Genomic DNA, 17,052 nt, shown 5'->3' with positions numbered 1-17,052 from the left:
AAGGCTGGCTGGCTAAACTAAGCAACAGACCAGCAGTACATACACATGGCAGTTATTTCTGTTTAAATGTATTGCAAATTAGTAATGTTTTAGAGCAATAATTGATAAAAATGTTTGTCTATGAAATGCCCCACCAAAATACAACCCATAATGAAAATAAAAGTGCAAGATAAAATTGCACTTGGGCCTTCCAAACCAGCTTTATGTTGTATATTAAAAAGGACATGCAATGTTTAACAAACCAAGCACTTCAGTGTCAAGAATTTCCACTTTTGTGGCTGTAGTGCTTGGTTTGTTTGGTCCATCAAACCATTTTTGACAGAACTACCTCCAATTTATAATAAGTATGCACAGAATGTTGGTGGTAGAGATTGCATGTGCTGGTCCAATCTGTTGGTAGATGATACTGGACTGCTTTTTATTGTTTTACAGGATTCTCAGATTTTGATAAATAAGATGCATGAACTTGCTATAAATAACAACAGGGAGAATATTCCTACAAGGTTAACATTCCTACCTCTACTTACTTTGGCTTAACATTCACTACAGATGGCTTGACAAATGTCAGAATTTCAGTAAAAATCTACTAAGAAGAGATAGCTATTTTGGTCTTTTTTTGGCCAAGCATAACAATGGCCTTCTTTAAATTATGGTTAAGAACTGCTGACATTTGACACAAACAACATCCTCATCATCAAATCCTCATTAGCGTCAGACACACAAATCCTCCTCATCCTGTTGCAATTCCACAGTAGCACCCTCAATTTCTAAATAACCAAAATTGACAAGGGGTGCTGGAAATGCTTCTGTATGAATATATTGTCCAAAATGTCAGACTCACAGATTGCTAACATGGACACCCCTAGACTCTCCTCAGGGATTTGTGTATACACATTATGTTCTTTAGCCTTAGTGTTCTTTTTGGTGGGCACTGATTTGCCTGTTTTAAAGGTGAAACCTCTATTAGACACAAACTGAGGAGTTGTTGCATCGTCTGAAAATGCTTGACTGTGTTTAGCCTGGCTTTCTGCAATAGGCATTATTCTAATGCAGTGGTGTCAAACTCATGGCCCTCCAGCTGTTGTGCAACTACACATCCCAGCATGCCCTGCCACAGGTTTGATATAATGGATTGCTAGATCTGTGGCAGGGCATACTGGGATGTGTAGTTCCACAACAGCTGGAGGGCCATGAGTTTGACACCACTGTTCTAGTGCATGAAACAGCAGTAGCACTAGCAGGACCACCACTCTCAAACAAAGGCCATGGACAGAGACTTCCCCTACCACTGCATGGCAATTACTTTTTTTTCTGCAGTAGACATTCTCTGTATTATTAGTGATATATACTTTAGCATTGTGATATATTAAAGTCCAGGTGCCCTTTGTGTCTACTGGACCAACTTAAGCAAGTACTTCAGAATGTTTGCACTACATAATAAATAATAAATGATTGGAAACAACCACAGAACTAGTACTGGGCTGCTGTTCCTGCTCTTCTGTCAACAGATCCACATCCTTTTTGTTTTTTGACTAACAACTAACACAGTCTGACATAGTACAGTAATGCCTCAATATTTCTGCAGCTCACAACCCTGCACTGACACAATCATAATGCTACAGCCATACAGTGTAACCCTCCGGTATATTGGGGGCAGTACGGATGGTGTAATGGTTAGTATTACTGCCTCACAGCACTGAGGTCATGGGTTCGAGTCCCACCATGGCTCTAACTGTGAGGAGTTTGTATATTCTCCCCGTACTTGTGTGGGTTTACTCCTTGTACTCGGGTTTCCTCCCACATTCCAAAAATATACTGGTAGGCTAATTGGCTCCCAACAAATTAACCCTAGAATGTCTTTGTGCGCACATGTGGTAGGGAATATAGTGGGGCAAGGACTGATGTGAATGTTCAAATATTCTCTGTAAAAGTGCTGCGGAATATGTGTGCGCTATATAAGAAACTGTTAATAAAGAAATAAATCTTGTGTCTGAATCACCAAGTGAGGGATTTTCAGTCCAAAACACATAGAGGGCAGATGCACTAAGCTTCAAAAGTGATAAAATGGAGAGTCATAAACAACCAACCAATCAATCAGCTCCTACAGATGTGGCCAAGTACATCGTGGCTGCGTTGCGCATAACGTGCGCTATGCAAATTGCGCATGAATCGCGCCTGCTCCTTGCGCTATAGTCGCGTTATAAATGTAACGTAATGTTGTAAATGTAACCTGCAATTACACTCATTGACCACCAGATGTCACTTTTCCTAAACAGTACAGCGCATGCCTGTACATGTCATTGGTGTCTTCTGTAATACTGTATACAGTAATTCACACATACTGTACAGTACTCTGTAACGCTTGTTTATAAGGTACAAATACGGGGGATAAAGAAAGCTGGCCAATCAACTTTCTCTATATGAGAACTTCACACTATAGATTTTGTCCAACTTCCCATTACAGATTTTGTCCTTACTTTAGGGAAAGAGTACTTACTTTAGGGAAAGAGTTGGATTAAATTCGCAGGAGGAGATATGATCAGTTATACATGTCATTGGTACAGATTGCTACTGTATAAATATGGAATACATGCTAACCTTTACTAATGCTGGAAACTTTCACATGGTATATTATTTACAGAGGTGTCTATCATTATGCTGTACTGCGCCATGAAAACAGCGCACTCTACTGGGCATGTCTCATACTTGACTGTACAGTATATTGTACACCAATGGAGCAATTGAAATCACAGGTTTCTGTGGCCTAGCGGTTAAAGACACAGTTACTGTATACTGTTAGCAGCAATACTGGTTCGATCCACAGTGTGTTATAATTTTTTTTTTTTTTTAAATGTACTATTTTTTTTTTTTTTTTTCATTTTTTAATCAATAAAGTAATTTGGTGCTTTGCAAATTCCTTTTGCCTTTTGCACAAAAAAATTAACAATGGCAGGTGGCCATGTACATGATATAGTTATTGTCTTTACATACTGTGTTGCAAAGAATGGGGTTTTTTTTCGCACAAGTAAATTTCCCACTTCAGGTAAAAGTCCTAACTTTAGGGAAAGAGTACGTACTTTAGGAAAAGAGTACGTACTTTATCTAAAGAGTACTTTACTTTCTGTAAAGTAAGTACCGTATATACTCGAGTATAAGTCAACCCGAATATAAGCCGAGGCACCTAATTTTACAACAAAAAACTGGGAAAACTTATTGACTCAAATGGGACCCTCACTCGAGTATAAGCCGAGGGGGGCTTTTTCAGCATAAAAAATGTTCTGAAAAAGTAGGCTTATACTCGAGTATATATGGTACTCTTTCCCTAAATTAAGGATTTTTACCTGAAGTGGAAAATTTACTCTTGCAAAAATAAAAACGTTCTTTGTAACTTACAGTATGTAACAACAATAACTGTATCATGTACATTGCAGCCTGCCATTGTTAATTTTTTAATGCAAAAGGAATTTGCAAAGCACCAAATTACTTTATTGATTAAAAAAAAAAATAGTACATAAAAAAAAAAAATTGTACCCCACTGTGGATCGAACCAGTACTGCTGCTAACAGTATACAGTAACTGTGTCTTTATCCGCTAGGCCACAGAAACCTGTGATTTCAGTTGCTCCATTGGTGTACAATATACTGTACGGTCAAGTATGAGACATGCCCAGTAGATTGGGCTGTTTTCATGGCGCAGTACAGCATAATGATAGACACCTCCGTAAATAATATACCATGTGAAAGTTTCCAGGATTAGTAAAGGTTAGCATGTATTCCATATAGCAATCTGTACCAACAAAATGTATAACCAAACAGATCTGCTTTAATTTAATCCAAGTACTCTTTCTCTAAAGTACTGTAAGTACTTTTTCCCTAAAGTATGGACAAAATCTGAAGTGGGAAGTTGGACAAAATCTGAAGTGGGAAGTTGCGTGGCAGCCTGACATTTAGTTTTGTAGAAGACAGATTTTTTTTTTCTTTTATAAAGTGAAGAATGTTGATTGGCCAGCTTCTCACAGATCAATGTCAACTCCAACATCATTGTATTCAGCACCGTAGTCTTAACGTGGAACATTTGTCACCCAGTGGTTAAACTATGTATTACATGGTGTGGGACATAACGCAGGACATAACGCAATCTACAACTCGTGACTCAGAGCCCCCAAAAGCGCGTTGTAAACCACGATGTACCTGGCCACATCTGTACTTGACATTTTTCAAACACAGTCTGTGGCATGGCAGGTAGGAGCTGATTGGCTGGCTGTTTATCACTCTCCATTTTGATCACTTTTAAAGCTTATTGCATCTGGTTCAAAATCAGATGCCAGAGAAATTACTTAAGACTCGCAGGGTGATTTTCAGGACTAAAGAAATCGCATCAAATCGCACCTATTCGCACTATTTGGCCCATTTTCGCATCTCATTAAATATGCAAAAAACGGCCCAATCTTGCGATTTTCAAAAGTGCGAATAGGTGCGATAAAAAACATGCGGATTTTACCGCATCCCATAGAATGTCACCCTATGAGTTTAACCCTTAACTGTTTAACCCTTTTATTCAAACAGAACCATGCACAGATCTCAATGATCTGTGCAGGGTTCTGGCTAATTCGCCCATCAGAACCAGGTCTGATTTTTGGGCGAATTTTAGACACATTTATACAAATCGCATACCATTAAATATGCGATTTGTATACTTTTTAATGTGAAAACATCTGGATGCGATGTGCGGCGAAAAACAGCCATCGCATTTCCAGAATGTCAAATTTGTTGGCCAAAATCGCACTTTTTTCACATTTTCGCAGCTCATTAAATATGCAAAAATGGAAAAACATGCGATTTCAGCCGTTTTTGCGAAAAAAATCGCAAAAAAAAAAACGCATCCCATAGAATGTCACCCGTAGAGTCTTAAGTTTGTTCACCAACAATGTAATTATCATTTGTTAATGGTTTTTACTTCTTAAACATTGGAGGAAATCCATTAATGGATTCACCTGCCACCAATAGTAAAAAAAAAAAAAAAATTGATGTTGCTAAGCATAGGTGTTCTATGGCCATTCTTACCGAGCCTGCACAATTTAAGTTTTTATGTTTTTTGGATAAGGGTTCTTGGTGAATGTACAGGGGTAATGTGATCCTGCAGAAGTGGTGATCAGAGTGATTATCCCTAGTTCCAGTTGGAACTAAATTTTGGCCTCATTTCGGTGCATGCTAACACAGTGCTGCCCTTCCTCTATTGGCATCTTTCTCAAATGTTTAGGAAAGGTGATGTGCCCCCTTGCCCCTCCTTCTTTCACTTCTTACTCCCTTGCATGCTAACCAAAAATAAATTTAAGCATGATACGTTTAAGTTGCATCATTAGGAAGACATTCGTATTTCATAATATTTTTATATTTCAATGATGTATCTTGAGGTATCTTGCATGAATGATATACAAACACATAAAACACATGAAATTAAGTTTTGGTACTATCTCAGGTATTTAATGTGAATGCTAAGCAATAATTTTCTTGCACATATTTAGTGCCATTTTCATGCCCTCAGTAGTGCCAGTTACAGATGCCCTCAGTAGTGCCCGTTACATATGTCCCCAGTAGTACCAGTTACAGATGTTCCCAGTAGTGCTTTTAACAAGAATTTTTTTTCTTCACTTTTCTGGAATGTACTGAATGCTTTTCGGAATAATTTGGATACTCAACCTGTAGTGCATTAAAGCTTTTGAATGTATTACAAATTACCATTATTACTTGTTTTTTATTTTGATGTAAGATCTAAAGTACACATGTGTCATTTTATTTTAAACCAACAGATACTGTAATAATAAGTGAAAATTTGCAATATATTTGTAAATGTACATTTTATTAGTACAGGTTGAGTATCCCGTATCTGAATATCCGTTATCCGAATTATTCCAAAAACCATACATTTCAGAAAGTGAACAGAAATTTTTTTTTTTGCTAAAAACTTACTGGGGACATCTGTAACAGCACTAATGAGGGAATGATATGTAACTGGCACTATATATGTGCAAGACAGTGATTGCTTGGCATTTAAATTCAGTGCCTGAGATTGTACACAAACTTTGTTTCATGTTTTGAAACCATGTTTTATGCACAAATAAAACATATTTGTGTTTATTTCATGTGTTTGATGTATATGTACAACATAAATGCAAGATACCTCAAGATACATCATTGAAATATTAAAATATTCCGAAATACGGAATAATCCCTTATCCAAAATTCTTCTGGTCCCCAGCATTTTGGATAAGGGATACTCAACCTGTACAAAAAGGCAGCCCCAAATGTTAACAACCATTTGAGGAACAAACCAGATATGTCTTCCAAGAAAAAATAAATTATGCTAATACAAGTGGTGTTGTGAGCCTCGTACTCTGGGGATATGTGCTCAAAAAGTTGTTTAATTAGATAAACTGCTTCATTTATGTTTGTTATCCAACTACTTTCTCTGTTCTCTGCGACCAGTGAGTTGTACACTGATATCCAAAATCTAAGTGCAAAGATGCAAAGTGAGATGCTGGTCATAAATAACCCCATGGTAGTGTTCATCCTAGCACCCTGCATCTTTCAAAACCCATACAGTTCCTCTTTTTTTTGTCAGAGGTGTCACTCTCCGGTGTGGTGCTTATAGCATATATATATATATATATATATATATATATATATATATATATATATATATATATATATATCTGATCTGGGGAGAGAGAGAGAAAGAGAGAGACTAAACCAGGGGTGGGCACTTAACACTTCCAGTAAATATTCAAGGGCTCAGACCCACTGTTTAACTTGTGATTTTATATTAAAAAAAAAAAAAAGGAAAATTAAGATTGAATATATAAAAAAAAATATTTGAGGGCTGCGCTCAGGAAAAGGGGTTTGGTAACTTAAATGAGGGTGTGGTCACTCAAATGGGGAGGGTCCTTAAGTGTAGTGTACCACACCATATACCCCTTATGCAACACAATAATAGACCCTTCTTATAATTGCCCCTTATGCCACACGAAAATTCACATAGGAGTCAAAGCTCACATTATGCCACATAGAATAAGCCAAAATCACATTACGCCACACAAAATAAGCCAGAATGCACATGGAGGGATCCAAAATGCACGTTACACCACCCGGATTGAGCCAAATTTCATGGTATGCTACCCAGATTGAACCCAAATTCACATTATGCCACCCGGATTGAGCCAAAATTCACATTATTCCACACAGTATGATCTAAATTCACATATTTGCAGCTCCTCTCTCCTCCCTCCCCCAGCACAGTTTTTATCCCTTCATGGGCACAGAAAGCAGCGTCTACTACCCTATCCCCCCTCCATGCTCCTTAAGTGCTTCTTGTTTTGCTGCTGATGCAGTCCCAAATATTGTAACATCTTCCACTGTTTTACATAGCTGTATTGCTGCAGTGCCAACAACATCATGCCATGTAAATGAGGACACCCTGTTTGGGTCTAAGGTTGCCAAAGTGGAATAGTTTCATGTAGGCAGTTATGTAGTTTACCAGCAAGGCCACACCTTCGTGGAAGCTCATTCCTTCCGGCATTATGTAGGTATGGATGGATTGTACAGTGACAAATTATTGCTACAAACCAAACCGTCTGAACAGCAACACATTATCTCCCAGCTCCTCCACGATACCAGCGCACTCCATTCCCAGAGAGGTTGGCAGAAACAGAAGGCGTTTATACACTCCTTGCCTGGCAAACGGGTCAGAGAAGTTCAGCCCGTAGGCTCTCACCCACACTAGCAGCTTCCCAGCTTTGGGTTTGGGAATTCCCTTCTTAATCTGAAGCTTGACTTTGTCATAGCCCGTGTGTGCGGAGAGAACCAGGAACTTGCAAGTGATTTCAGGCTGCTGGGGTGCTGTTGACTCTGCAGCAACCTCTGCCGACACTGCCACGGTCTCCTCTGCGGGCTTCTGATCCTGCACCGGAGAAATTCCTTCTGCTCTGCAGCCTGGCTCTGCTACCCCCTGTGACAATATCAAGGATTCCTCAGTGGTGCCACACGCTTGTTAAAGCTACATGGTGGGGAGCAGATGGCCAGATATGATCAGTTCGAGGGCCCACCCCTAGACTAAACTGTGTTTGAAGCACTAAAGCAGAAATTGACACCCCAGACAGGAAATAGAAACTGCAGGGATTTTGAAAGTTGCAGGGTGCTAAAATGAACACTACAGTACCATAGCTTTTTTAAACTGGTCAAATAAATGGCACATTAAATGATTTTATTAGTAGATTACATTTCCCCTTTCCTATGTGCTGCAGACCACTAGAGTATATATGCGTTACAATTTAATATCTCTGCAATGAATACTAAGGGCCCTTAGAAATAGTATTAGCAACTGTATAAAGATAATAAACAGTGTCGGGAAATGATGTTGTAGTACAGTGGTGATTAAAGCTTTTGATTCACTCAATTAAAGACATAAATCCATTACATGAAAATATGAATGTTATGCCCAAAGCAAGACCAGTGTACAGTATGCTGGTGTGCTAATGATTATGGCAGTATGGAACTGTGTTTATCTCAGCAGAGTGATAAAAGAATAGCAGGGTTACTATACATATCAGTGCAGCTCTTGAAGTCGCTCAGTGTATATATACAACACATTTTCTTTGGGTCCCGCAGTTCTGTAAAATGTCTAGAGTAAGTGTCTAAAAGCCTGTGATTTTCTTGTCAAATTTCCTTTCCTGTGCTTTAAGAATTATTTTTAAAATAACAGATCGTTTACTGGTTTATAGCAGACGAACATATTTGAAAGGTTAAAATATACAACTTCCCTGCTATAATTCCATGATAATACAGTTATAAATGTTGACATTTATTTTGAAGGTTATACAACACAAGTTGCAGGAAGAATGTTAAATATCCATGACAGTCAATCTGCTCCTGCATGTCTTACTGGGGAAAAGTGTTATACTTTTCATCCTCCGAATTCCTCTATAATTAGAAAGTGTTATACAGTATTAACTTAGGGGAGTATTTATCAAAGCTGGAAAAGATAAAATTGTGATAAACGGGCTGATTCAGATCGCTCGCAGTGGCGCCGTCCATGGTTGGGGTTTTCACATGCACAAATATACGCACATGCAAACCCCGGGAGTGAACGGTTTCAGCAAGTTTCCTACTTGCCGGGCCACCGCAATCCCTGCACCCATTACAGCAAATAGCTGGAGAGACACAGGTTGCTGAGACCCTGCACTATATAATAAATCTGTTTAACCCTTTGCAGTGCAATTTTATTTTTTTGTAATTTAAACAGTCTTTTAAATGTTTCAATTAATTGTAATGGTTTTTTTTTATTCACAAATGGTCTACATTTAATGTTGAACAATGTTAATGTTCTTGAAACAAAGTGGCTCACCATTGCATATGCAACTAGCGCTAGGGCTATTGAGCCTGACTAGACGTTGGACCTGAAAGGGTTAAAGGATCATTTGTGAAGCTGTAAAAACATTCAACAAAATCCATATTTATTCCCTATTGTGTTGTAATGTAATGCTTTCGGTTATCTGCAGCCGATTTACATATAAATACATTTAATATTGTGACAATGGCCCTTATTCAGATCTGATTACAGTACAAATTTGTTCTCAAAATGGGCAAAACCATGTGCGCTGCAGGTGGGGCAGATATAACATGTGCAGAGAGAGTTAGATTTGGGTGGGGTGTGTTAAAACTGAAATCTAAATTGCAGTGTAAAAATAAAACAGCCAGTATTTACCCTGCACAGAAACAAAAAAGCTCACACAAACCTAACTCTCTCTAGTCTTCTGTACATGTTACATCTGCCCCACCTGCAATGCACATGGTTTTGCCCATTTTGAGAACAAATTTGTACTGCAGAAAGAAATTAACTTGAGTATCCCTGCGCACCCCCTTGCAGCTTAGGTTTCTCTTCTTGGTGTTTCCCAAACACCCGAAATAGAGCAAATGGAGTGGCTAGAAAGAAACCTTCAGTTTCAGGTAACACTTAAAAAAGATATTTATTCCATAGACAAAATGATGTACAAAAACAGGTATAAAACACTTAACATAAAATGATAAAAATGAATCCCTCCTTACCCAGCTGAAAAGGTGAAGCCAGGGATGGTATAAACAGAGTGTTTCCAAATACGGGCTCACCCTGTAGGCTCCACAAATTTCTAGGCTGGGATAGGTCCTCTGCAATCCTGGGCCAATGCGTTTCGAGTCGTGGGCACTCTTTATCAAGGCTCTTGATAAAGAGTCCCCACGACTCGAAACGCGTTGGACCAGGATTGCAGAGGACCTATCCCAGCCCAGAAACTTGTGAAGCCTACAGGGTGAGCCCATATTTGGAAACACTCTGTTCATACCATCCCTGGCTCCACCTTTTCAGCTGGGTAAGGAGGGATTCATTTTAATAAATTTGTACTGCGATCAGATCTGAATAAGGGCCAATATTGGCAACTGTTGGGTTGCAAAGTGTTGCTTTGTCAGGTGAAAAATTTGCGGCATATTAAGGATTGATATCTCTAGAATCTCCATTTTGCACATGCCTATTCTCGCTGCAAAGTAACTTCATGTTTATCGTTGATTGATCGTTGATTCCTATTTGACATATTTTGCACCAATTGCATACCAGAAATATTAAAATAACAGTGTAACAAACATATTAACATAATGTATATAAGTGTGGCACACAAATTGAAGATAGTTCTCTTACAGTAAATGTGGATTCTGCTAGAACAATTTTATCAGAAAATTGAAACGTTAAAATTATTATAGCTTTGATATTCTTAGATTTTTAAGGCTTTATATTTTCAGTTTATTAGCAGTTACATTGTAATTTTTATTAAAAGGCAGCACATAGTGTTCACAAAATGACTCCTTTCAGTTGCAAATTAATTACGTGATGATATATATGCTCAACTAGCATAAATGTCCTTTGTTTATGATAGGAAGTAATTGAAATTTATAGATGTTCTCCAGATCTTTAAAAACAACGATAAAAGTATTAATATGGAAATACTGTATATCCCATAGAACAAATATTCATTTCGTTATGCCATTTTAAATACATGCTCAGTTTTATATTTATTTTGTATTTTTTTTTGTAGATCAACAGCAATACTCATGGTCACCTTCCCAGCACTTCAATGAAGAAAAATACTCTCCCGACCTTAGGAACATGAAAGGACTATCTGGTAGCCGGACTCCATCACAGCTATGTTCTGGTCATACATGTGGTCTAGCTTCGCCTGATGATTGTGAACATGTGCATGACCATGGGCACCATGGGCAAGACCCTAGGCAATCATACCTACTTAGCCCTACGGAGAGTTGTCAAATGGACCACCACCGTTGCTCCCCACGGAGTTCCATTCATTCAGAATGCATGATGATGCCTGTGATGATGAGTGATCATATGTCAAGTAGCACTTTTCCAAGAATGCACTATAGTTCCCATTTTGAAACCCGAGATGACTGTGCTGTCTCACATACTAGTAGTAGTAAAATTAATAGAATTCCTGCAAACTTGCTGGATCAATTTGAAAAACAACTTCCTCTTCACAGAGATGGATTTCATACTTTGCAATACCAGAAGACTTCCACCTCTACTGAACAGAGAACTGAAAGTCCGGGAAGAATACGTCATCTTGTTCATTCTGTACAGAAACTGTTTACTAAATCTCACTCTTTGGAGGGGTCTTCGAAAGGCAATGTAAATGGTACAAAAGGAGACAGTCGTGGTGATGACCACCATCATGGCCATTATTCAAAGCATAGCAAAAGGAGTAAAAGTAAGGATAGAAAACCTGATAGCAAGCATAAATCTGGTATGACAGGGTGGTGGAGTTCAGATGATAATTTGGACAGTGATAGCACTTATAGAACACCTAGTGTAATGAATAGGCATCATGTAGACCACATATCTCATTGCTATCCTGAATCTCTGCAGGGACACTTTGGAGATCTTTCCCTTAAGACTTCTAAAAGTAACAATGATATGAAATGTTCAGCATGTGAAGGCCTCTCAATGACGCCAGAAGGTAAATATATGAAAAGGAGTTCTTGGTCAACACTTACCGTAAGCCAAGCAAAAGAAGCTTATCGGAAATCTTCACTCAATTTGGATAAACCTCTAGTTCATCAGGAAATCAAATCGTCTTTGCGGCCATGCCATTACCTTCAGGTAAGATATAGAAAGAAATATGTCATGAAGGTAGTTATTTTATGTAAGGATAACTTACAATTAATGTTATGATAAGACATATGTGTAAAAAAACATGGTTTTCCTCTATATGGTCCGATGACTGAACTTTTATACGATCGTGCAGTTTATTAAGAAGGAAATGTAGACAAGAATACTTTACGCATTGTTAATACTTGTAAATAATGTTTAAGATACTTGCATTCTAGGATTTGCTGGTTTTATATGTAGCAGATCATTACTGATGATGATAATGATGATTTCTAATGATGAACAATAATGTAAAACCTTGCTAAAGCACCTTCTTTGGTTTACCTCCATCTTGGTTAAATGTGGAAATAAGTTTTTAGATGTTAATATTGTGGATTGCACAAGGTAAAACATGCACATCATTTCCTGAAATGTTGATGGGGAGCAAAGCATCTATTTTATTTCCGGCCCTCTGGTCTCTAGCTGCTGCTGGCTTCTCTATTACTGTTCTAGAGTCTACTGTACATACCCAGGTCTCTGGAAAAATGGTGCCATGAACATTTTCCCAATGATTTTGCAGAGCTGCTGGCATGGAACTCCGGAAAAGGTGTTGAAGAATATGGATGCAGGGTGTGGACCTAGGGGTCCATGTACACATCATTCCTAGAACCCATTATAGATATACCGCTAAAGAGAAGTCTGGACATAGTAATAATTGTTACCATTTCAAAACTTTCCTGGCTAACTGCAAAAAAATGTTGATAATATGTCAGTACAATGGGGTCTATTAACAAAGACTTGAATGGAGATAAAATACCAGCCAATCAGCTTCTAACTGCTATGTTACAGACTGTGTTTGAAAAATGACAGTTGAGAGCTGGTTGATTGGTACTTTAGTCACCATCCTCTTGTGGTCCTCAAACACGGTCCTCAAGGTACACCAATAGCGCAGATGTTATGGCTATCCAGGCTTAGGCACATGTGACTAAAATTTTATCTCAGTCAGCTTGATTATACCATATGTGAATAAGCAGGGACAGCCAGAACACCTGGACTTTTGGTGTGCCTGGAGGACCGCAGTTGAGGACCACTGCTCTATATCTGATACTTGGTAAATAGTTAAACTCTATTTGGTAAGGTTGGTATCCACTTTAAATACATGCAGTACTGTATCTACTCCTTTGTCAAAAGGGTATACAGTAGCTCAAGCCACAATCCGCTTATCGCACTGGCTGACTAGGTCCTGGGTTACACACAGACTACACGCACTGGAAAACATAATTCGATGTTGAATGAGTTGCAGATGGATTTGCAGTTAATCGCATGTCTGCGATATTTCCGCAACAGTTTTTTTTGCAGCCTTGGACAGGGCGGGATTTCACACTGGCTGGGCAGCAGTTACCTGATTGCAGGACTCTGCAAATTAGCAGCCATGTGATCAGGTCTGAATAACCCCCAATGACTGGGTGCATCAGAAAGTATTATAAATCCCACCATAATGGATATAATTAGTAGGTTATGTAGATACAGATGGAGCTGGTCCCAGCTTTGCAGGGGATGGCGGAAGAATCGCCAGCTGCCATCCCCCGCCAGCCGCCATCTGATCTGCGAAAGGGGACGCGCGTGCACGAGATGCGTGTGCGTCCCATTCCGACGGCGCTTCCCCCGGGTCCCCGCCGGCTTTTCAGCGGTCACCCGGGGTCCCCACCACCTCCCCGCTCTCCCACCTAACCCTGTCCGTCTCCCTGAAGTGGAGACGGACAGGGTTCCCGTCGCCCCGCCGCCCGGAAACTGAGACGCACGCGCGTCTCAGTCAGATGGAGCGTCTCGCCGCTGGCGGATCGCCAGTGGAGACAATCTGGCAATTCGCATCTGTAAATCACACTATGTGATGTTCAGGATAATTTAGAATGAGTATTATGTATATAATATTTAGAAAAGCATTCATTATATTAATGACATTGATTGGGTTGTCATGAAACTGAAGTAGTAAAATTTGTACTTTTTGACAAAAGGATAATTCTTAATAAGGGGATGATATAGTAAGGCGATCAGAAATACCCTGTTTTATATGGCGGGCAATCTATATCCATGACTGTTTTATATATTGAATGGCAGCCACAGTTCTTCTGTATTATATGTGATTGCTAATGCTTTCTGTATTCTATGGTGGTTACTGTGAGGTTGCCTGCATTATACTGCAGTCACTGCAATTCTCTATGTATTGATTGGAGTTCACATCTCTGCTTTTAAATGATCCCATATAATTAAAAGGTTGACATGAGTTTTTCTTTCCTTCTACCTTTCACGTGGACTCCGATTGGGAACGGTAAAGTGTCCCGGAGCATGGCAAACAAAGTGGTATGCTAAATTGGGATCTACAGTATATGCTCAGCTGTAAACAACCGAGACCGTTATAACCCTCCCAGTTATTATATAGGATAATTTAAAGGTGCACCTCACCTCTAAGTGTTGTGTGCACTGGCAGCCACTAGATGTGCCAAGTGGAGCAATTCAAGTCTTGCTTCCAGCACGCAGCCACTGTTGCTGACATTACTGTTATTATGTTGTTCTGTCATTTGACAGTCTGGTAATTAGCTCTAGATATTTGCACGTTTTTGTCAATGATGCTTGAGTTAACTTTTCAGAGTTTAGAACGTATCTCCTTATGTGCTTAACCCTTTGAGTGCCATCAGAGATGCGCAAAATATCCACAAAAAATGGCAGCATTGCTCACATTTGTTATATAAATTAAAATAAAAAATGTTATGCAAAAAAAGATTATATTTCCTATATAAGGTAAACATTACAGGTCATTATAATGAATAAAAATGTTTGGTTGGCAATTTTCACACCTATTTTGACAAATTCACTTGGCACTCAATGGGTTTAAACAGCTTTAGTAAATTACATTTTGTGCAGAAACATTTCTTCCTTAGGGAAAAATTATAAGTAATGCTGTGTACACACGGGGGAGATATATTGCTCAGCCATATATGGCTGAGATATATGGCTGAGCAATATATTGCTCAGTTTCTACTTTACATCAGCGACCAGAGATGGTCACTGATGAAAAAGAAACTGCCGGGGGGAGCCCGGCAGTGGTAATCAGCTGGTCGCAGGAGCATGTTCCTGCAACCAGCGATCACCACAGGGGCAAAAACGGGAGCGCGCACCCGGCGATATATCGCCGGTGCACACTCCCATTGCGGGCAATATGGTCGCTCAGCGACCATATTTCCCGCGATTTTGCCCAAAATCGCCCCTGTGTGTACGCACCTTTAGAACTACTAGTATTAGTAAATATACTCTCTCGGAACAGACAAGGCTCCCCAATTTTGTGTGGTGCACCCTGCCACTCAAAAGTACATAAAAGTCTCACGCAGCCGTCTGCCCATAACTTCTGTGGCATCTTTATAATGGGTCTCACAGACTGCATCTGGCTTCACACAGTGGTGGATTTTACCTGGGCTGCATCCCATAGGTAAAAGCCGGCACTGGTAGCACTGCAGAAATCACCGGAAAAATGGACACTGCTCCATTTCCAAGAGATCTGTGCAAATGCCTTAGATTATGAGCCCTCTAGTACTCAGACTCTACAGGAAGGCCTGGATGGGTGATGCTGCACACTCCTCTTTTAAAATACTCTGGGTCAACTTAATGGGAAAAGTGGGCTTGTGATGCGATTCACACTGAATTATATGATTGTAGCAACGCCCACTGCTTTTAAGTGTACAGTATAAGTAATCTGAGCAGTGTATAGTGGAGTCTGGGTATTGATGATGCGATTGTGCCACTATGCCCCTGGAACAGTAAAATGGCTAGAAGCATGGTGAGAGACGTTAGACACTAATTTGGTGTCCATGTGTCATTATTGCCATCCATAAACTGTGGAAAACTCATGTTGACCTTGTCCATGTAGACAAGCTAATCATTATTGATACTTTATATCATAACCCTTTCATTGATGGCAGCCAGAAATCCGGACAGTAGACCATCTACCCTAGAAAAGGTGACTTGCGACTAATGTTGATCTGTCTGTAACTACATTCTAAATCACATACTTACAGTAATATGGAGTCAAGAAAAACTGGTGCATGCAAAACCCCTTTCATGTTGCATTCTCCATTATTCTCTCACGTTATTGGTGGGTCCTTAAATCACAGACTCAGGTCAAGGTCCGGTGTCAACACACCACATTTTAAAACCTAGGATGAGCAACCCGGCAATTCAACCCAGGTTATAAGAAGGGTTAAACCCGGTTACCGTCTTTAAATTGGGCAACCCGGTTTTAAGCTAAAGCACCGGAGGGGGTCAGATCTAGAATCGCGATCCCGGATCCGTCCCGGGTTTGCAATAAGAAAGGGGTACAAGTAAGCAACAGTATCATATGCAAAATGTATACGTTAGTAATATGTCACATACACTTAGAGTAGGCCAATGTTTTTAAGGTACTTGTTTCCTAGCACGGCACCCGTCGTAGATGATCGCATACCTTAAGTTAAGGTATGCGATGGACGCAACCAACGCGATTTCAGGGCTATTTTTAGCCTTTTCCCCGACAATTAAAAAATCGCGTCCATCACATGCCTTAAGTTAAGGCATGCGATGCGACCGATGCGATGGACGCGATTTTACATAGGGAACAATGTTAAATGGACCAATGGACCCGATTTTTCATTGTATACCCACCCTGAAATGCCCCCTCCATTGTTATCGCCACCCCACGATGAACGTCAACCTGAAGTGTGGCGAGTGCAGCGAGCCCGCGAGGGGCGGCGGTACGCGTCCTCCGACCTTTTTATACCCCCTCTATCCACGTCGGCGTGGAGTTTATGTTATATAGTGTGGCGAGCGCAGCGAGCCACCGAG

The 17,052-nt window shown here is 39.8% G+C and overlaps 1 protein-coding gene across 10 annotated transcripts in view; it reads left to right on the top strand.

The window, feature by feature from the left end:
• The window catches only part of DLGAP2 (DLG associated protein 2), a 911,233-nt gene that overhangs the window by 694,254 nt on the left and 199,927 nt on the right, over positions 1-17,052 (top strand). For all 10 annotated transcript variants that reach the window (XM_083177372.1, XM_083177368.1, XM_083177369.1 and 7 more), the window contains one exon: positions 11,117-12,192. In XM_083177372.1, coding sequence (XP_083033498.1) covers positions 11,117-12,192 — 1,076 coding nt within the window. The remainder of the gene's footprint in view (positions 1-11,116; positions 12,193-17,052) is intronic.

Source organism: Crinia signifera, chromosome 3, assembly GCF_055691185.1.
Source record: "Crinia signifera chromosome 3, ASM5569118v1, whole genome shotgun sequence".
NCBI lineage: Eukaryota > Metazoa > Chordata > Amphibia > Anura > Myobatrachidae > Crinia > Crinia signifera.
Note: the sequence above shows the minus strand (reverse complement) of the source record. Positions and strands in the feature narration are given on the sequence as shown.